The sequence below is a fragment of the Equus przewalskii genome, chromosome 19, assembly GCF_037783145.1.
Source record: "Equus przewalskii isolate Varuska chromosome 19, EquPr2, whole genome shotgun sequence".
Classification (NCBI taxonomy): domain Eukaryota; kingdom Metazoa; phylum Chordata; class Mammalia; order Perissodactyla; family Equidae; genus Equus; species Equus przewalskii.
This window is the reverse complement of record NC_091849.1, coordinates 45,451,488-45,474,415: the sequence shown is the minus strand read 5'-3', so window position 1 is coordinate 45,474,415 and position 22,928 is coordinate 45,451,488. Positions and strand designations below refer to the sequence as shown.

Genomic DNA, 22,928 nt, shown 5'->3' with positions numbered 1-22,928 from the left:
TGTCTATAGTCCTTGTCATTTCAGGACTGATTTTCCCAGATGAAATCTCTTTCATAGTACATGTTTACAGAAAAAAATGAAAGAGAAACCCAAGCTTCTTTTAATGATTTTATACAGGTTTCCTTTATAGTGTAACCTAAAAATATACACAGGAACATCTACCTGAATTAGTGGAAAGTTAATTTTTGTGATGTATAGCAGTGTAATTTGAATCTTATAATACCACAGTGAGGAAAGAGATGAAAAAAATTTGTTTGGTCTAGAGAGAGAGCTTGCAAGTATGCCATGTGCAGTAACATTCAGGTGTGGAAGGACCCTATTTTTGATGTTGAGTATTCTTATAATTCAGTTTGTGAGTTTCAATTATAGTTTCTTGGCTTATTTAAAATCACCATGTTTCATTTGCAGAATATATGATTTGCTAATTCATTTGTATTTCAAGGAAATTAAATCTTGAAAAATAGTTTTGTTTTGGATTGACGTTCCTCAGTGTCATAATTTGTTGTTTCTGAATATTTAGTGTATGCCTATATATTTTATATTGTGTATTAATAAAAAATTTCACTTTATTTTTTAGTAAAGATAGTTTAATTTATATGAACAACATATTAAACTACAATGAGAAAATAAAATTATAGATTTGAACTCTCAGAGATATGTAACATCTTTTTTGTTTATAAAATCTAGTTTCAAAGATGCTCTTTACTAACATACCTTTTTCTTTTTTTTTTTTTTTTTTGCTGAGGAAGATTTGCCCTGAGCTCACTATCTGTTGCCAGTCTTCCTCTATTTGCTTGAGGAACTTTTGTCCTAAGCTAACATCTGTGCCAGTCTTCCTCTATTTCATATGTGGGTCACTGCCACAGCATGGCTGCCGACAAGTGGTGTAGGTCCATGCCTGGAACCGAACCCAGGCTGCCAAAGCAGAGCACGTGAACTTAACCACTAGGCTATGGGGCTGGCCCCTTTACTAACATACTTTTAAGTTTAATTTAAACATTTTCCTTGTTTGTTTTAAACGTTATGGCTAATACTAAGTATGCTTTTGTTGACTTTCAAAAACAGTTGTGTTGTTTGATACATATTTTTCTTTTTAAGGTTACGTTTTGGACAATTGCATTTGTCCTCTCTCATCCCAATATCTACAGGACCATTATGGAAGACATATCTTCTGTGTTTGGTGCAGCAGGTATTAAATCTGAATTAAATTACATAGTTAAAGAGAAATTTGAATAATATATGCTTGTCACGTGTTGTGGGAAAAGCTAAATGCCCCTAATTTTAGAGAAATTCAACATAATCCAAAATTGAACACAATTTGTTGTGTGTTTCAGGATGTGGAATCGTAGAATTTACTTATTGTCAAGGATTTTCGAGGTCACCTAGGCTAACCCCCTTACTTTCCAAGTCATGAAATAAATGCTAGAGAGATTGTGATTTGCCTGACTTCCTTACTTTAACATAAATATATACATATACGCAGGTATTTTCTTCAAACCTCTTGACCCCTTATTTCAACTGAGCTACAAGTCCATAGTTTTGGAATTTAGGATTTCCCAGATCTTATGAAAAGTAGTATGGTGCATATTCCATATATTACATAACATGACTATTGGGGTGTGGATGTCAGGTAAGGTTTCACTGCCAAGGGCATTATTTTAAAAGTTACCATTGTTAGAGATTTGGAGCTTGGACCTGCAGACAGGGATTACTGCCTTGCACTTCTTAGTTTCGATTTGGACTCTGCAATTGTCATCTGTTTTAAAAAGCAGAAATAAACTTGAATGGAGAGAGCTCAACCACTTGTTTATTTAGCATAATTTAACCTATTTGGGAGTAGGTTATTTTTTAAAACCTTAATATGTTAAATTATGTATTTTGATATAAAAAGAAGAATAAATGACTTGGTTTTCTTGGAAGAAAATAATATAATAGTAGGACAAAAGATATGATGCCAATTAACGGGTAGCCCCCCCTTCATGATTGCTGAAAATATTTTATTTGGAATTTTTTCTTAATTTTTTACTGCTGCTTTTTGAGTTAAACAAACAAGCAAATTGGCTTAACCAACATGACTATTGAAGCCATACTGTCCCTGAACCTGAGTGTTCATCAGCAGTGCTGGTCTCATCTCATAGAAATGGTGAGCATTAGAATCATTGAGTACCGACAGTGCTAACAAGTTAGATTCTGGAGGTGCACTGGTGAGTATTAGAGAAGACTGTTTCCTTGGCGGAGCTTACGTCTATGAAGCTCATGGAAATCTGCGTGCCTGCATGTCTGCAAATGATACAAGGGAAGGCACCCTGGATTGTCATATACCCTCCTTACCATTTCCTTACTGAAGTCATCTCCTGACTTAGGGTTCTCCAAACTCCTGGTCTTTAGCAATAAAAGAGTAGGTATCGGGGTGGTGAGGACAACGTGGGAAGCCTGTTTGACCCAAAGGCCACAACAAAAGTGTTATATTAATCTAAATTTCTGCAGTGCTTGAATCTTGAACTCTTGAAACAGTTCTAACGGAGAAAGACAAAGGCTTTTCTCTTTTTCTATATTCTGGTTTATTTTTACAACCTATTGTTCTCCTCTGACAGAAAAGTGCTCCTTGAAATAGTAGTACCAGTGTAATAGCTATACTATGTCAATGCTTTCAGTCTGTAAGACTCTTGTAGGATTGAAAACAATTTATTAAAAATAGCAAACATTTTTGCCATGTTTATACAGAAGCAATTCAGATCAATTCATGCATAAGATGTTGTAGCAGCTCTGGAATTTAGATGTTGTGAGAGGAAACCACAGATCTTTGGAGGCTGATATCAAGGAAAATATCCATGTGTCCGTACAAAGGATCCTGACAGAGAAAGGACGTTAAAGTGCATGGATCAAGAATCTGACTCAATGGCTATTCTCCCATTCTTACTCTCTTCTCTATCGCAAGATCACCATTTCCTTCTTGGAGATGTCCTTAGTGGATTTCCAACTCTGAATCCCTGGCCTCAACACTCACCCCTAGAGCTCATCCCAGACACTTTGCCCAACTTTCTTATAACAAGTCTCAAGATAAAAGCTGCTCCTGAATACTTGGTCCTTTGTCTGGCTTCTTTCGCTTAGCATAGTATTTTATTTTATATCATGATGTTTCACACTAATTGATTTTAAGATTACATTCCTGAGATAAATCCTACTTAGTCCTGGGTGTATAATCCATATAAAATGTATAATTTTTTATGTTGCTGGATTCAGTTTGCTAGTGTTTTGTTGAGGAATTTTGCATCTATATTAATAAGGGATATTGGTCAATAGTTTTCTTGTGATGGAGAAGACTGTCTGGTTTGGGTATGAGGATAATTCTGGCTTTATACAATGATTTCGGAGGTGTTTCCTCCTCTTCTGTTTTTTGGAAGAGTTTGTGAGGGATCGGTGTTAATTCTTCTTAACCATATGGTGGATTTACCAGTGAAGTGATCTGGTCCAGAGATTTTCTTTGTGAGAGGTTTTTTGATTCATTCATTCTCTCTGCTTGTTATAGTTGTACTCAGATTACATGTTTCTTCTGAAGTCAGTTTTGTGGTTTGTATCTTTTAGGAATTTGCCCATTTTATCTAGGTTATTTAAATTGTTGGTGTACAATTGTTCATAATATTCTCCAGAATCTTTTTTATTTCTGTAAGGTCACTAGGAAAGCATCTCCCTCATTCTTGATTTTGGTAATTTGTGTCCTTTTTCTTTTTTTCTCGGCCAGTGTAGCTAAAGGGTTGTCAATATTGTTTCCAAAAAATACTTTTGGTTTTATTGATTTTATTTTTCCTATTGATTTTCTATACTCTATTTCATTTATTTCTGTTTTAATCTTTATTCATAATTTCTATCTTTTCTGTCTTTATTTATTTTTTTTTTAAAGATTTTTTTTTATTTTTTCCTTTTTCTCCCCAAAGCCCCCTGGTACATAGTTGTGTATTTTTCGTTGTGGGTTCTTCTAGTTGTGGCATGTGGGACGCTGCCTCAGCGTGGTCTGATGAGCAGTGCCATGTCCGCGCCCAGGATTCGAACTAACGAAACACTGGGCCGCCTGCAGCGGAGCGCGCGAACTTAACCACTCGGCCACGGGGCCAGCCCCTCTTTTCTGTCTTTATTGATATTCTCTATTTAGTTCTTAGACATGACGTTTTTAGTTCTTTGACTATATTTCAAATATCTTTTCAAGTCTTATTTTTAATAAGTCCAACGTCTAGGTTTCTTCAAGGATAGTTTCAATTGATTGATTTTTCCCTGTGTATGATCTATATTTTCCTGTTGCATGTCTTATTTCATATTTCTTGTTGCATGTCATAATTTTTTTGTTGAATACCAGGTATTTTAAATAACATAATGTGGAAACTCTAGAAATCAGATTCTCCTCTCTCCTCAAGAGTTATTGTTTTTGCTGCTTGTTGTTCTTATTTGTTTTTTTAGTGACTTTTCTTGACTAATTGTATAAAGTTTGTGTTCTTTATCATATGTGGCCACTTAGGTCTCTGCTTGGTTAGTGGTCAGCTAATGCTTGGACAGAGGTTTCTTTACACTAGGAAACAGTAAGACTGCTCTTCCTTGCCAAGGGGCTCTGTCTGCATGTTGGGGCATGCCTTCAACACTCGGCCAGGCAGTTGACAACGCTGCCTTAGCTTTCGCTTCCTGCTTGCACAGAGCCTCAAAGTCAGCCTTAAGTGAGACCTTAGGGCCTTCCCAGGTCTTTCCTGCACATGAGTAAAGCCCTGGGCATGTGCTCAGCCCTACACAAGTGCCTCACCTTCTGTGTTCCCAGGAATATGTTGGACCTCGTCAAAGCCCCTAGGACATCTCATTCCCTAACTTTTTGTTTTAATCATTTTGGTTTGCCTGTTGTTTGTCCCAACTGTTATCCATTGCCTCAGGTAGCTGCCAAGTTGAACAATTATGTAAAGGTTTCCAACCAATACCCCTGGGGAAAAGACTTTTTCCAATGGGTGAGCTCCAAGTCAGGTCAGATAAAGAGTCTTGCAAGTGGGATCTTCCAGGGAACTGCCAGTCAGGTCAAATAATGAGAGTTCTGTAGAAATGAGATTTTGAAGTAGTTCCAACCCTGTTTGGCCCCCTCTGGTGGCTACTGGGCTGCTGGTGTGCACTGGGATTGCAGGCTGTTATCTTCAAGACTACGTGGACCTGTGGAGAGGGGTGTGGAAATAGGGCAAGTTAAGATGTCATTAAGCTCGCTGTTCTTACCAGGATTCAGCCATTTTTCTTGGATGAACACTCCGTGGATTGCTGCAAACCTTTGGTTAATTTCCAGAGTTCTGAAAAAATTGGTTCTGGTATTTACCAGGTTCTCATTGATTCAAGGAGGGAGTTTTTGGAGTCCTTATTCTACCACTTTTGCTGACATCATCCTGAACTATAATTTAAAAAATTTCTTTTAGGAAACCTTCTAGATTCATACAGGTTAACCCTTTATTCATCTGTTCATTGACTTGGCCCTCAAACATGTTTTGAGTGCTCACCGTGTCAAGGCACTTGGTGAAGTGTAGGGCTATGAAGATGAAGAAGGTGTGGTTCATGCTCTCAGCTCACGGACAAAGTACTTTTTGTAAAAGTGAAAGCAGGCTTGGAAGTATCCAGAAGATGTTAGGAGAGAAAAGTGAATATTTACAGTTTCTTTGGAGAGGTGTACATGCTGGTGAATTGTATAGATTTTCTGTGCCTAGAACCCTTTCCCCTGTTCTTGTTCATCTTTCGGTCTGCCTGAGTGTCATTCCTCAGGTAGGTCTTTTAGGCTTACACTATCTAGAGTCACTTTCTTTAACTCTGCCCTTAGTGATTTTCTGACTCATCTCACTCCTTATTTCCTTCATAAGAATTATTTTTTATTTATTTGTATAATTATTTATTTATCCTCTGCCTCCTTCACCAGAATGTCATCTCTTCAACAGCAGGTACAGTTACTTTCTTGGTCTTTGTGGTATTCCCAGTTGCCTAGAACCGAAACATTACTCAACCGATATTTTCTGAATGAATTTAATGAACAAATATAAGGATATATTTTTAAGAGATGAGAGTCTTGGTGTAGGCTTCGTTTGTGGCTCTATCGCCCATCTCACTAGACAGTTCGTATTGAATGGGTGTTTTGTGTAGGGAAGTTTTTGACAATTTTCTACACTTAATGTTTTGTTTTTGCGCTGAGGAAGATTCACCCTGAGCTAACATCTGACCTTCCTCTTTTTTTGCTTGAAGAAGATTGGCCCTGAGCTAACATCTGTGCCAGTCTTCCTCTATTTTGTATGTGGGTTGCCACCACAGCATGGCTGACAAATGGTGTAGGTCTGTGCACAGGATCCAAACCTGCAAACCCAGGCTGCCAAAGTGGAGTGTGCCGAACTTAACCACTATGCCACAGGGCTGGGCTCCTATACTTAGTTTTTGAGTTAGTAGAACCAATATCTGATTAGCCAATATCTGATCGGTACTTAGAGAAACTAAGTAGTCTTAAGCTCAAGAATTCATATGAATGGTAATTAATACTGACATTTCTCTAGAGTTTTGAACTCTAAAGCATTTTCTTGCCTGTGACTTTATTTTTATCCCTTGATCTTGAGTGAAATATATATTATCAAATCATTGAGGATCTGATAAAGAATATTTTGCTTTATTACAGAGTTTTGGTGTACAGTTCCTGAAAATTAGTAGTTTTGTTTTCAATTTTAATTTGTGAATCACCACACATTATTATTATTTTTTTTTATGAGGAAGATTGTCCCTGAACTAACATCTGCTCCCAATCTTCCTCTTTTTCTTGAGGAAGATTATCACTGAGCTAACATCTGTGCCCATCTTTCTCTATTTTGTATGTGGGATGCATGGCTTGATGAGCGGTGTGTAGGTTTGCGCCCAGGGTACGAACCCATGAACCCTGGGCTGCTGAAGCAGAGAGTGCAAACCCAACCACCATGCCTTCAGGCTGGCCCCCACCATATGTTATTTTAATTGCCTGTAATAACCTCAAAAACATGGTTCTAGTACTTGTGCCACATTCCCTGGGTTCAAATTCAGTCTAAGAAACTTAGGAATGGTATATCCTTACTCAAGTTAACACATTTTTTAAGCCTGTTTCCTCTTTAGGAAAACAGCAAAATAAGAATGCCCAAATCATGGATTATTATGAGGATATAGCAAATATAAAGTAGATGGCATGATGCCTGTCAGAACACAGTTGTTTTATAAATCTGTTATGACTGAAACTGATATAATCATATCAGTTATATGAAATTTTATAATCTCATATCATGAAATTAGTAACTATTATGACTTCAAGTTTTTCTACTTCCAAATATTAGTTGGTGTTGTTTTTTGAAAGAAGGTAGTTTTCTTGAGTGTTTACAGCAGTAAGTGAAATACTTTTCTATCAATTGGCTGTACTTTTGGAGAGATTGAAGTACAGCCAAAATACAGTATGAGGCGATTATGTCTAATATCGTCCTAAAGGAAGGAAAGAACCACCGCAGAAAGAGCGAACCCTCAGATAGCGCTTACTAAGCACTAGGCCCTATTCTAAGTGCTTTTCCTGTTGACTCACTCAATCCTCGAATCATCCCAATCCTTGAATCATCCCTCCTCAATGTTATTGTTCACCCCCATTTTAAACTTGAGGAAAATGAAGCACCAATTAGGTAACTTGCCCAAAACCACACAGCTAGTAAATGGTGGAACTATGATTTGAACCAAAGTTTGTCTGACTCAAGGACTGATAATGTAAATTAGCAAATCTCCTTGTTTCAAAATTTTACTCGAGAATGCTTGAATTAAGATGTTTAGATGCAATTTCCAGCTTGATCCCATTCCAAGTTGCTCCCATATTGGTCTTCCGAAAGCATAGCTCTAGTTAGAAGACATGTATATTTAGAAAACATTCCTGGAGTGACGTTCGTACGCCCGAGCCTGAAACCACGGCCTTGGTGGTCTGACCCACCTTTGTGTGCACAGTCTCAGTCTAACTCAGGTAGACCTGTGAGTACCCTCTAAGAACGCTGTTCATTTTCTTTCTGCCGTGTGTTATGTTTGTAACACTAAATGCAATTTAGTTTTGATACCTTTATAAGACTTTGAACAAAAGTAAATTTATAGATTAGAAAAAAGATTTTCTAAACTATGCACCTCATTTTTGGTTCAGAAAATAAGACTACCATATTTATAATCAAACTGTTTTCTAAAACATTATGGTGGGAGCATCAGGACATTAAAATGTACCGAAGAAAATAATGACGACTGATAATAAACACCATAAAAGAGATCTGATTTGTGGTTTCTGTGTAGAATCATCTTTACTCCTTGTGTACCTATCCTGCCTTCTGACCAAGGCCACCCAGACGTGTGGATCCCAACCCCTCTAATTGTCTCTGATACCGTGCAGTCTTTATCACTAATCCCTTGGCGGGTTCAACCTCTCTTCCTCCACTGGTTCTTTTTCCTTCATCTGTCAGGTCCTGCTGCTCTGCTCAGCAACATCCGGTGGCTTCACATCTCACTCAGAATACAATCGAAAGCTTTCCAGTGGCCTTGGAGGCTCTTTGTCATCTCACCAATCTCTCGGCCAGCCTCCTCCTCATTTATTTCACCCCAGCCACACTCATTCATTCATTCAACAAATACTCACTGAGCCCCTGTTATATGCCAGGAACTATTTTAGGAGTTTGGATATATGGAAAAAAAACCCACAGCTATTACTTTTGTTTTGGTGCTCACATTCTGGTAGAGGAGACAGGCAATTAAGAATAAACATGATATAGAAGTAAACTCCAAAAATATTAGACTAGGTGATAAATGCTATGTAACAAAGAAAACAGATCAGAGTAGGGAGGATCAGGAGTGCCGGGAGTGGGAGCAGGTGGCAGCATTAACTAGCTGGGTCAGAGGAGGGCTTGTAGATGAGATTTGAGCAAGGACTTGGAGATGGTTAGGAGTCAGACGAGCAGAAATCTACAGGGAGAGCTGCTTGCGGCCAGAGACTGCGGGCGTGGGCTCACTGTGTCCTCATCATAGCATTCTCTGAGATCGTCACCATCAGTGGCATTTCTGTGGCATATTTTCCAGAGAAGAATGTGAGCACATATCTAACAAGTGGTGAATAACCTGATTTACCATATTTAGAGAGAACATATAAAGAGGAGAAGATGTCATGGCTTCCTTCCCCACTGAGACTTTTCCCTTCTTCTCTTGACAAGCATATGCCTGTCCTTCCTAGTTTCCATCACCACAAGAACCTGCTAGGCTCATGGCTTTCAGACTTCCCTTTTCACCTGACCTTCTGCCCTCTACAGACGTGAAAAGTCCACTGCGCACTGATCTCAGCAGAAAATCTGGGTGGATGTGTCTTCTCTTCCTCATCCAGCTTACCCTTGCCACCATTAGAAATCGTGCACCTTCCCCTCCTGTGGCTCCATTCACCTTCCCAATAAGCTGTACTTTGTCCCTTCCTTTTTTTCCCACACTGCTCACTCTGGTTACTCCTTCCGTAATTTATAAGCTAGTTTCTTAGAGGCAACAGCAGAACCTAACTATAGCTGAATTAGTAAAAACCAAATGTATTAAAAGTTTATTAGGGAGTTCACAGAATTTCTAGGAGGGCTGGACAACCAGGCATGGAGGGTGCATAGCCTAACATAATGCTCCAAATCCTTCTGCAGGCCTGGTGTGGCAGGCACAACAACTGCCACTAATGCCAATTACATTGTGGCCACAGGCAGAGGAGGCTGAATTATGCTGTGTCCCCAGGGACTTCATCCTACAAAAACTGCAGTTGCTGCCAGAGGAAATTTTTTCAGTCTCCATTTCTTTACATCACTAACTCTTTTTTTTTTTTTTTTTTGCTAAGGAAGATTGGCCCTGAGCTAACATCTGTTGCCAATCTTCCTCTTTTTGCTTGAGGAAGATTGTCCCTAAGCTAACATCTATGCCAGTCTTCCTCTGTTTTGTGTGTGAGACACCACCACGGCATGGCTTGATGAGCAGTGTGTAGGTCTGCATCTGGGATCCGAACCTGCAAACCCAGGCTGCCAAATTGGAGTATGTGAGCTTAACCACTATGCCACTGGGCTGCCTCTACATCACTGACTCTTGATTGAAAGTCTGGGTTGGTAGATCCAGTTGGCAAAGTGTTATTTTCCTCTTAATGTCCTAGCTTCAAGGGAGGCAAGGAAAGCAAGAATCTGGCATTTTTCTGCTCTGTGATGATAGACAAGCTTCTGTGGAAGCAAAGGGTTCGGCTATCACATAGCCAAAATTAACAAATATTGGTGTGTGTGTGTAAACAATATATATGTTTACATATGTATGTGAGTATAAGAAATAAGTATATTTATCATATTACTGTATAAATATTTTTATAACTACAAATACATTTTATAAATATAACTGTGCCTTTATATCTGTACATCTGTGTGTATATACACATACATTCTTGTCTGTTCCCAGGTGAGGTGACCTCTTGCTTGCAGACTCAGTGCAGTTAAATCTCCTCACCTTTCTCATGAAACTTCATAGTCGTGTGAATCATGCACAATTCTAAAAAATAGTTCAATAATTAACTGAAACACCTGTGTGCTGACAAAGACAAATGCTCATCTCCTTTATTCTGTTCATTTAAAACTCCACACACTCTTAGATCAACCAAGCTTTATTTTGTATGTTTTGATAGAGAGAAGTCTTTTTCCTAAATCTCGTCCTCCTCCTATAGGGTTTTATCTATTTTCAATGTTGTGAACGTTGCTGTACCCACAGAGCTGAAGAAGAAAATTAAGTTATTCATATTTTTACTTTAATGTTAACGATATATTATGACATGTTCAATTTTATATAAGTATTTACATTTTAATTTAAGTAGCATTTCAGTAACCCACCATTATGGTTTTCTTTTATTTTTTATTTTAGTTAAAATATAGGAATACGTACTTAGATTCTTCTTGCATTTTTAGCTTCATGGTACTTTGTTTCTTCAAGATAACTGCTAAAGGATTACTGGGTCATGAAAGATTAATCGACACGGCATAAATACTCATATTTATGGCAACTGACCCAAAGCACTCAGGCGTTAACATTTGGGTCCTATTTAGATTGTTTTAAAGCAATTTTCTTTTCTAATTCAGGACTTCCACTGTGAGTGTTTGCCCAACAGCAAAAGGTCATCTTCTCTTAAAAACAAATAAAAATGTGCTTGAATTTTTTAACTGGTTACCTTTGGCTCTTTCCACCTATTCTTTTTAATGTAGGGTAGTATACACAGCACAGGTTGGTTTTTTTTTTTCTTTTTTTGCCATTCAGTTTTACTGTGCATTTATTTAAGGGAAAAATTAGTAAACTTTTATTCTATTAGTTTATGAGGAATCAGGTTGTTAGTAGAAATGCACCTGCATAGAATTGGTCTCTATCTTCATAAAGTCATGATTTTTGCATCATAACAGGTACATTACAAAATTTCCATTGGATAAGAGTTAGGTATTTGATTCATGAGTTTCAATTCTGTCACTCACTAATTGTGGGACTTTGGATAGAAGAGAAAATTTGCTCAGAGCCAACCAATCAAGTTTCTTGGCACCACTGTGTTCTGATTCAGCAGCAATCCCGATTGGGGACATACCGACACTGCTGAATGGCCAGATGCTATTACATGGGGACATTGACTCACATGGCTACACTCTCCATATGCTAGTGAGGAAAGATTCTGTCACTGCTCATACTTATAAACAAGTGTAAGAAACCAGCAGAGGGATAAAAGAAGCTCAGATCCCATGGTGATGTTCTAGGCAGATTCCATGCTGCTTGCATTATTTTCATTGGTTCATAAGTTTTATTCATTGCATTTAAACCTTTTCATTTATTCTTGAAACCTTATTTTTAGTCATCTCTTACCCATATTGTAACTTGTATACAGCTTCCATCCACTTGGATGTGTCCCTATACTGCCTTGCCAACCAATATCAATGTTGTCGGAGGACTCCATCATGGCATGTCAAGACCCAAGTCCCTCTAACTAACTAGCTAACTAGCTAACTGAAGAAGCTCACACTCATTACCCCCTGCAGCTGCCAGGCTCAATGCTCGATAGCAAAGTGTGTCTGCGACAGATTCTTGGCCCTTTGTGTTGCATGTTGACCAAAATATTGAGGAAAGAGATCAAGTAGCAGAGCCAAGGGCACTCCTATGGAGTTAGAAACAGAGGAAAGTTATTTTATTCAGGAAAAAAAGTTCTCTCTGCTCCCACTGTTCGTCTGACAATGTGAACCTAATATGGAGACTTTGGAGACTATAGCCTATTGTACAGGAGATTACTTACTTCCTGGAATGGGCCCAGGAAACGTTAAATCATACCAGAGCTTCTCACAAACTACTTCTCACTCATCAACCATGAAGAACATGTGTAGATTACCTAAGAAGGTATTTATGAACGCAGATTTCATCTGAAATACTCTCTTCCACTCCAAATACATAATTGTATCATCTTCTTTTTCCCTTGACCTAGAAGACCAAGATGGTGTCATTTTCGAACTCACTAACCCAGCTGCAAAGAACAGGCTGAAACTTGCACGTGTGACATCTGGTCCGTGAGAGGTTTCCCAGGAGGCTATGATTCTTCTGCTGTTTTCTGACTTTAATACCTGAAGTGTGTCTTGTGACGTTGTAACTCAGTGGATTTTGTGTGAAGTCACTCTCTCCTCCTTTATTGCCTAGCTCCAGCAGGCTGAAAGAGATGCCTGTGATAGCCGTAGATTATTGGATATCCCATTTAAGTTTACGAGCTTGAAGACTGGTCCTGCTCTTGTGCGTCTCGTTTTATTAAGCCTTTGACTGCCTCCCCCCGGGGCGGCACTATTTATCTGCTTCATTTGTCCTCTACATTTTTCGTTCAGACACAGGACTTTTTTCTCAGTGTTCTGTTGGAGGATTATTCAGGCCTTTGGATAGTCATTTTTCCGCTTTAGAAAACACTGAGCTAAAGGTCTTTAAGCCCAGTCGACATGTCCCCAGAGAACACAATCCAAAAATTCAGAATCATTATTCAGAGTGTATAAATAAAGGATATTTCTCAATCAAACTTCATTTTACATGTTATTATCTAACCATTGTTGTCTTGTTTAGTCAATATCTCCCCCTTTTATTTATTATAAATTGGACTGTGTCCTTTATTCCTTGAAGAAAGTGTCATAACTATGAAGCAGGCTCTATTTCATCTTCCAGTAGATAGAGAAACTGATCATTTCTTTTTAACATGTGAGACAAATACTTCTGCAAAAAACATGAGGCATTAGTTTTTCAGAAGAGAATCTTATATGGTTGACTTGGTATGGTGGCATTAAACTTTTCTTGACATGACAGAGTGGGATTTGGGATATTTGTATATGCATGTGGGTGGATGGAAGAAGGGGTGAGGACGCTCAGTCTGCTCATTCTTATCTCCTTATCTTCCATCAGCTGTAATAACCTGTTCTAAGCAACGTTGCAGTCCTTGGTATGTTTGCTCAATCCGTTGTTATCACTGCCTCTCTCATACTTGGTCCATTGATGTGTTGTCAAATTGAAGCAGCTAAGCAGAGTCTCCTTCCAAAAGGTTATTGCTTATAATTTTTCAATAGATGTCAGGCAGAGTACCGTGCACTAGTTATCAATCCCAGGGGAGGACTCTAAACACTTCTGCCCACTGCATCTTGGTATCAGAGTCTCTAAGGAAAACACAATGCGGTCATCAAGCTCTGAGTGGAACAACGCTTTACTCACATACAGAAGAGACAGAGCATGATCAGCTTCAATAGTGGGCATAAGTCCCCCATGGCCAGTGGCTCCCTCCCTGTGGCTGACACACGGCAATTAGCCTAAGTGTACCCCTCTCATGCTACAGTGGAAGGAACCCCGTCCCCTTCTCTTGGAGGAAGATATAGCAGTGGGGTCGGCCAGGTGCCATATGCTGCACACGCTTTAAGCAGAGACAAATAGGTACTCATTGCTCCTGAAACAAGGAACGATATTCCCACACGAGTGATAAGCCTGGCACAGGCTGTGTGCGCTCATTATCTCCTGGTAAGACAGTGTTCCAGGCCCAAGCCCATTCTTATGTGGCTGAGTTGGGGTCAAAAAGCTGTGTGCCGTGAGGTGGTTTTTCCCAACAATAGGAATATGTCTCTTTTATAATAAAATTTTATCCTAAATCCTTCAGATGCCAAAAATCCATAGTCACCCCTGGAAAAATCAAAAGAACCAGAGACGGAAGCTCAGAAATAACTGAGGGATTTGGAAGAAGCAGGTGGCTTGAGGGGGGAATTGAAGGTGATGTGGCTTGCAGGCTGCAGCTACGATTCCTAACCCCCGAATGCCCATGTTCTGAGTCCATGGACAATCCCTAGGCTTATGCTTTGTTTTTCCAAGTCTGTATCCACCACAGTACCTTAAGCTTCCCTTCCCATTTTGCATCTGAATGAGGCAGCAGGATATAACTAATCTCCAGGGATCCATTCTACTTTCTTTAATTAATTCATTACCTTTTTCTTCTTCTTTTTTTTTTTTTTTTGGTGTTAGGAAAATCATATTTACTCCCTAATTATTTTAGGTACTCCATAAACTCCTATTCTGTATCTTCAGATGCCGTAAATTCAGAGTCACCCCTTACAACATGCAGAAGGAGCTGGGGATTCTTCAAGAGGGAGGAAGGGGGGCTGGCCCGGTGGTGCAGTGGTTAAGTTCGCATGTTCCGCTTCTTGACAGCCTGGGGTTGCCAGTTCGATCCCTGGTGCGGACATGGCACCGCTTGGCAAAAAGCCATGCTGTGGTAGGCGTCCCACGTATAAAAAAGTAGAGGAAGATGGGCATGGATGTTAGCTCAGGGCCATTCTTCCTCAGCAAAAAGAGGAGGATTGGCAGTAGTTAACTCAGGGCTAATCTTCCTCAGGAAAAAAAAAAAAGTGGGAGGAAGGAAAAGGCAGGGAGCTAGGGAGGAGAGAAGATGGGAGGAGGAAGGACTAGATTGGAAGACTGTCTTCAGTGGTAGGCTGGATTTTTTCAAAGCTCAACTCTCCTACCCAGGGGAGCTCCTGGTTGACTCTTCAGGCCTCACTACCTAGTGACCTCTCCATCACTCCCTCCCTTCTTGAAAGCGAAACAGCCTCTCCCGTTTCTTGACATAGCACTCTTTTGAATCTCCTTTATTCCTTTCACATCTGCTTTAGAAATCCATTTAAATTTGGTTTGTCCTATTTAAAGACGTTTGGTTGTGGTGTGCTCCTTGCCCCACTGGCATCAATGGGGTCTGGTCTGGCGGCTCACACTACCTGGGGCAGGTCCAGCCCTAAACGGAATCTGCTGCATTAGGGAAAACCTGGGTCTCATTGTGCAGAATCAGCAAGTCCCTCATAATTTGCACCTTGCTTCACCGACTCAGCTCTGCGACTTTGTTTCCTCACTAATTCTTTTATCATTTCCTTTCTTCCTTTCCCTGCTACTCTTTGTTTCTCAGTTCTGGTCTACCTCTGCTCCAGGCATTTCTCTCACTATCTCTTAGTCCTCAGGAATAGAGGGAAATCCATTTTTGGAGAAGGAAAAGGTCATTGGGGTCTTTATCCAAAATTGAAAATGAATTTTCCTTTCCAATAATCAAAGATCAATTTCACAATATTTTGTTTCAAATTTAAAAGCATAATTGCAGAAAGGGGTTTATTACTTACCCCATTTGGGAGACAAGTCAACAAACAAATCTTCATCTCGCCAAAAATGTCCAGAAATCTGTAACCAGAGCATTCTCACTACCTATAAATAACTTCTGCAGGGTCATCTGACATAGAAAACCTATTAGAAATGATATCATCTACTTCAGGCCATTTTATCCATTCTTACTATTTTTATTTGAGATGTGCCAACTTTTTCCAGTGAATGTTAGGTTTCTTCTGAGAAGAAAACAGCAATTTTGTAAATATAAGAAAATATTCCTGAAATAAAGTAGAAGTATAATTTTTAAAAATTGAAGTTTTGAGCATTGCTTATCATATTGCAGTTTTTTAAATTCTTGAAATGAAGGGAAGGCTGTAAGATACTCCTTTTTTCCCCCTTTGGAATATTGTAAATTCTCTTTATTTGTTTACTCTGTTTCTCTTTAGCTTTGTCTATGTTCTCTAAAACTGGTTTTGTTTTTCAAGAGCATGTTTTCAGGTCTCTAGTTGAGAAAATATACCAGAAAACTAGTTTCCTGCCCTTATTCTCTGTCAGCAATTGATGTCATTGCGTCATTATTTTTGAGTGGAAGTCATAGAAACACTGCATGTTTTTCAAAGCTGTTACATAATTTCCCTAAATAAGAGTCTAAAGTAGACATTAACTTTTATTATTTGATTTTACTTTTTAAAGAAATTATTAAAAATTTGAGAAGCAAATTTCTTGACCAAATTTTGGTTGGAATCCTTGCTTAAGGTTGTTACGTCACTTTCTTTATTTTCCAACCTTTATCTCATGCATTCTTATCCCAGGTTCATTCTCCCTCACGTGGATTCTGACCTTTTGCACATACCTAATTTTGTAACATTTTAGACAAGCTGTTCTATGAATATGAAAAGACAACCTCTGTGAAGGAAGCTTACCTCCCAGCACAGGACAACAGACTGAGGATGCGTGCTTCCAGACGTAACGGAAGTGGTGGGCTGTGCACTGATGCACTCTTTACATTTCAGTGGAGTTTATTATTTGCTTCTCTTCCTCTTTCCTTGTGTCCCTTGAGAGTCTATACACCTGTGTATATACACATACACACACAAGTATATATTTGTGGAGGAGCACAGGGCCTCCGTGGTGTTCAAACCCACTGTGCAACTCCGCCTTCTGAATCAGTCTCCTCAGAATTATGTCTCAAAAGGTCTGAATGACTCAGCAAGTACCTACCATTCTTCTTCTTTTCTGTCAAAACGTAGCTTATTTCCCTAAAATTATTAGTTAAATCCTTATGTAATCTTATTCCAGGACTACAGAAACAGAGTTTTTATATTTAATGTATTTACTTACTATGTGTGAGTGTGTGTGTGTATGTAAGGAAAGGGGGCTTGAGATATTAAGGAACCAAAGGAGCCATCTCTCAAAGGACTTACTTTAGTAATTCTGTTTGAATCATGTTCCTTTTTTTTAAGTCCAAGAAATCGTATTTTTAGAGTTAATTTTGGAATTTAAGTTACTTTTCTTTCTGCCTGGGTGAGTCCTACTCATCCTGCTAGGCTTAGCTGAGACTCGAGCCGTAGGCAAGAGGGGATGAATGCCTGTGACACTCAAATCCTCTCTCATGAAACTTATAGTTATCTATATCCAGATATTATTTTGTGTCCTTGTGTCCAAACTCCTTTAAGGTGATAACTGTGTCTTTCTCATTCCTTTCTCCTCTTAGGGCAAGCGATGGGACATAATAAGCAAGGGCAAGGGCTTGCAGTGTAGACAGACGTAGGTTTGAAGGCTGCTCTGACACTTTCAACTTTCTCCTCGAACTCATTAGCCTCTCTGAGGCTCATAGTTGGCAGGTAGTTATGAGGAATAAATGAAATGATCCAAAGTATTTGTAACGTTAGATGGTCAATAAATTAGTTAGTATTTTCTCTTCCTCTGCTTGGGCTAGCGCATAACAGATATGAAGCAAATTCATATTGAGTGACTAAGTGGCTGAAGTAATAGAATTTCAATCTATTATATATCCTTAACAAATATAATTTATAGTTCCTATGTTATAACATGCTTATCATCATATCTGTGCAATCCCAAAACTGTATGTAGTATTTTAGAAACATTTTTTGCTACTTCTGAACTCAAGAATCACCCTTTCTTTTGTTTGGTTTCAAATATCCTACAATTTGGCTTGACCTTTATTGCATTTATGTCAAGAGTTAAACAGATGGTTTCTGAATTTTACCCCAGATCACCCATAGTTTCTTCCCTGGCTGTCTTCTGTACTGGTCCCGGGCTCCATTAGGCTCTGGTCCTTTGCATGATTACCTTGGCATTCTTCCAAGTGGAGCCTTCTAATTTTAGAGTCAAAACACTGGAAGAACAAACCACAGATGTGCATTGAAATATGCACAGTATGGGTACAGAGCCATTTCTGAGAGTTATAATAAGAAAGGTCTTTAACCTAAAGATGTTGTTTGAAAACTTAGCATATTTCCTGCTCTTTTTCTTTGTCTAGTCCAAGAATACTACCTTGTTTTTCTCACATCACACTGGGATTTGAGAAACTAAAAATATTTTATCAAAATACTTATTTTCCAAGTATAGCCTGCGTCTCTCGTACGTGTATAGATCATAAGAGATTTTCAAGATTATTTTCCACTCAAAACAAGCTTTTGTTTCTATATAATACAAAGCTTTTTTGCACTTTATAATTCAATTAATCTCTTAAGGATACTTAATAAAAAACTTTTTTTCCAAAAGGAGGTCAGAAACTTCACTATTACTAAAGTCCAAACGTTTTCAAGGCCAGAATTATGCCTGTCTCATAATAGGTAGTCACTTAGGAGTCACACAGATCTGATTTCAAACACAAATCCTGAATCTTGGTAGTCATCTTTCCTTGATCAAGTAGAAAAATATTTATTTTCTGTATCCTATAGCTGCAGCAAAGTAAAATAGAAAAAATAAATAGAGGGATTTTTTTGGTGGATTTGTCTAAGATAGATGCTCTAAACAGATTTTTAAAGAGAAATTTTTTTGGAAAAGTAAGATTTAGAATCTGCATAGTAGGTTACCGCTAATTTATTTTTAAGATCCATTTGTCAAGGGTCCTAGCTTGCTGGGGCCACTATGGTTTTCAAGATAAAGGTGAAATTGGTCTGAACCCCACCCCAGAGTTCTAGGGATCTTTGGAGGGAGAAATGGAGGAGGCTTGTGTATCTTGTAGCTTTCTCTTGACTGTTTCTTACATTTACTGATTTCTCCGTTTCCACTCTCTTCTCTCTTCTGCTTGTTCTGCCTCTTTTCTGTATTGCATTGCCTCACTGGATATCACACAGATCTTTATTTCTCTAAGTATTAACTTACAGTTTTGTGTTAGTTAACTTCATTAACATTTTAAAAATATGGGACAAGGAAAGGGAGAATTACATTGTAGCCAGAAACAGCTTGAAATTCAGTATTTGACATAAAGTTGAATTTTCTCCTGTTTTTGAAAGTGCCGTCTGCCATTTCATCCCTGGAGAATTTTCCTTAGTCTTCTACTAGGTTGTCAGTCCCCTGTGTGTAGCTGGGTCTCCCCTCTTCTCTCACCTCTGTCGCCTTGTCTTATGTGCCTCGAAGACCCCAGCACCTCGCTTCCCTTTCACTTCCTCTGAAGAGCCATTGACTCTCCCTTTGTCCCGCCACAGACATTCAGGGTTTCTACCACAGGGCTTCATCTTTCGATACATGCCATCAGGCAATGGTTTTCTTCTCGTTTCTTTTTAACTCAAGTACACTCTAGAAGAATTTTGGATCCCCTCACGCACATTTTTAAGTTGATGTCTAAAATTTGTTTTCTTGTGTTTCAATAATTGCAAAGGAAGTCATTCCTGGTATATTTCTACATGCTTTTGGTCTATTTAAAATATTTAAGTTTCAAAAGTTGTAGATTTAGTTCACTCAGTTCTGGAAAATGACTGCCATATAGCCTAATTCCCAAAGCCAGTCCTTACTATCAAACTAATCAACCCATCCGACTCATTTTCTAACAGAAAAGATCAATTCAAATAAACATGTTAATATGTGTTGCTGTGACACTCATCTCACATTTGAATTCTAATTCTAAGATAGACAAGTGGACAAACATGGAAACATATATGGTTTGTGGACAAAGGTCTTAGTAAAGAGCGGGGCTGTAGATCACTGTTTCACTGTTGAGGTTTTCACTCTCCCTTGGCCCAAGATAGGAAGTCTCCAAACTGTCTAGTCTCCAGACTTCCCAGAGGGCGTTGAAGACCCTGTGCGTGGCCTTAGCGGATCTCGCACTGTTCCATCACATTTATCTTGCTTTTCCGGGCAAACTAGACCGATTGCCTTTGCCTGAACATATGTGCTTTCTGCAGTCTTCCTTTTGTTCTTCCTCTTTCCTTTGCCAAGAGCATCCACTCATTGACCTCCCCATGTTGAAGCTGGACCATTTGTTTGTTTGATACGTATTTACTGAGCTCCAGTCTATGCGAGGAACTAACTATACTTGTCATTTTAGAGAAAGATACTGATAGAGTGTTTTGTTTTTCCTTTAGTTGGATGCGAATGCTCCCTGCTTTTAACTATCTTAGAATAGTTTGCATCTCACAGAACAGTTTCCTTGCCTGCGTGGTACACCGGTTAACTGTGTGCTTGTCCCTTACCTCCTAAAGTGTATTGGAAGCAGGAGCAATGCCTTCATTGTTGTAACTCCGGTAGAGCCTCAGTCAGCTCCTGGCCCTTACTCAGTGCTCAAGAATCTGTCACATTGAATGGCGTCTAGAGGCACCCTATGGGGATTAGTAGAACCAGAACTCAAAAAGTCTGGTTCCCAGACCCCACTAACCAGAGGCATTCACTTCTGACTCCTCAGGAATTCCATGTGTACTGACAGATAAGTTTTCCCGGGCAGCACCCACCCAGCCCTCTCCTGCAGAAAGGACTTGCTTTAGAACAAGCTTCATCCAGGGTCAAGAGAGAGAGGCTGGAGACCCTGCATTCCATTCTTACCCACCTATTCCCTATACAGTTGGGAAGCACATGTGAAAGTTGACTTAATTAAACTGACAATGTTGTTGACTTTTATTAAGCAAATACTGTCAAAACCAAATTGAAAGCTAAGTTATTTTAAGTAATTTTCAGGGTGCAAACATTTTACTTGAAATCCCATTAACTAAACTGTCTAATTTGGCTGAAAGCCCTGACCGTGCTTTGGGTCAGAAAGATTGACCCCCATCCTTTTTCAGGTGGCTTCAGACTAAATATCAGCTCAGGTGCGCATGTCACATTAGGAACCTTTGATGCACCTGTGTTCAGAGAGCTCGCCATTCCAGATGAAGTACGTGTGCCCCATCACCTTTAGCCTAACATTCTTTTTGGGCCTTCTGAAATATATGACTCCAAAACCAAAAGTAAAAACAAAAAGGAATCAGGGAAGAGACAGAAGAAGTAAGCCAGATGGCTTTTCAGATCTTTTACTTTGTGCTTTTAACGTCAATCTTTTATTGCTGTTTCCTTAAGTGGAATAAGAATTTGGACATGAAAGAATGAAATGAGTGAAAATTGAGCACCTTTCTGACAGAGACTATCTTAGTCATTTGATAGTCATAGGACTGTGAGAACCAAGGTTGGATACCAATCCATCATGTCAACAGTGATCAACATTGGTTTAGTTTTTCATGTGCAATATTTTATCTTGGTAAACAAAAATGATAAAAAGAGGCAATAAATTACTAAACTTGGTATGCAAAAAGTAATAGTAATATTAACACTTGCTGTCAGAGGCACTATTTAACCTGTGTTGATGAGGTCACATAAAATCACTGGCCTCTTAAGTTCATTGTTTTTGCTTTCTTTTTAATTCTCTTTGCAGGTAAAGATAAGATTAAAGTGTCTGAGGATGACTTGAAAAAACTCCTTCTGATTAAATGGTGTGTTTTGGAATCCATTCGTTTAAGAGCCCCTGGTATCATTGCTAGAAAAGTGGTGAAGCCGGTTAAAATTCTGGTGAGTTTTTGTTTAGTTTTAAGATAATCAACCTTCTAGGAAATAGCAAAAGTACATATTTTGCCCATATATCATTAGGTAATTCTTTAAGTTCCATTAAGCACTAAGTGACCCTGGAACAGGTTGCTAATAAGAGCTGTGCAGCAACATTTTATTAATATAGATATTTATCTGTTGGTGACTATTTTAGTTAAAACATAATAATAATCATTTAATAATCATTTTGGCTCTGTGATTCTGCATCAGAATTAGTGTAATCCTGTTTCAGTCGAGCAGGTGGTTTGGATAGTCTCTTCTCTGCTGAACCAACCATTGACTGTTCCTGAGCAGCAATAGGTTGAGGAAATTCAGGATGTCAGGAAAGTTCTTTAGGATGACTGCAAGACAATTTCAGGCCACAGATCACAGCTGTGGGAACAGATGGCAGGAGTGCCGTGGATAATAGTGGCTGTTATTAGCAATCAGCAAGTGAGCGAGGGAGAGAGGTCCTTTCTATGGGCAAAGTAGAAGGAAGTTCTCGAGTGCACTATGATAGGTATGCCCATGGCAGACTTTCGGTTCAATATTTGGTGAATCAATCAGGCAGAACCAAGTATTTCTTTCAGAATGGTTTGGCTTGGAGCCTGCATCATCCAGGTAGATCACATTTAGTCAGCCCTCCGCTCCTGCTGGCTTTTTATACACAGATTGACAGTGCTTGCGTTTAACCAGGAAAATTTATAGTGGTAGAACACAAAAAGACAAAAAAATCCAAATTTTATGAAAAGTCGCAACTTGCTAAATCCAAAGGAGATTTAGTTTAACTGATCTTACATAAATTATATATTTATGTATAAATATATATTTTTATAAATTAAATATTTTTTATAAATTAAAAAATATTTTTAAAATATATAAATATATTAACATAAAATTATATGTTTATATATCTTACATAAATTAGTTTTAGTGGGATTTTAACAATTTTTGCTTTTAAATAATCAAATTATTAATTACTTTAAACTATGAGTATAAAAGAGCATGCTTTGAGAGGAAACAGTGAAACAACTTGGTGCAATTAAGTGGAGCAATGTGTTTATTACTCTGAATATTACTATCATTTTTATTGAAGTTTAGGTCTTATTTATATTCTGGCTGGTAGATAATTAGCTGAATTGCAGAATAGGTATTTGTCTGCCAGTGAGTATCTTGATTGTTACTTTAAGCATACAGATCCTATACATGTTTTGTTA

At 38.6% G+C, this 22,928-nt stretch overlaps 1 protein-coding gene across 4 annotated transcripts in view; it reads left to right on the top strand.

Moving 5' to 3' along the window:
• Window positions 1-22,928, top strand: part of CYP39A1 (cytochrome P450 family 39 subfamily A member 1) — a 93,554-nt gene that overhangs the window by 35,208 nt on the left and 35,418 nt on the right. For all 4 annotated transcript variants that reach the window (XM_008542089.2, XM_070586174.1, XM_070586176.1 and 1 more), the window contains exons 7-8: window positions 1,099-1,189; window positions 21,563-21,696. In XM_008542089.2, coding sequence (XP_008540311.1) covers window positions 1,099-1,189; window positions 21,563-21,696 — 225 coding nt within the window. The remainder of the gene's footprint in view (window positions 1-1,098; window positions 1,190-21,562; window positions 21,697-22,928) is intronic.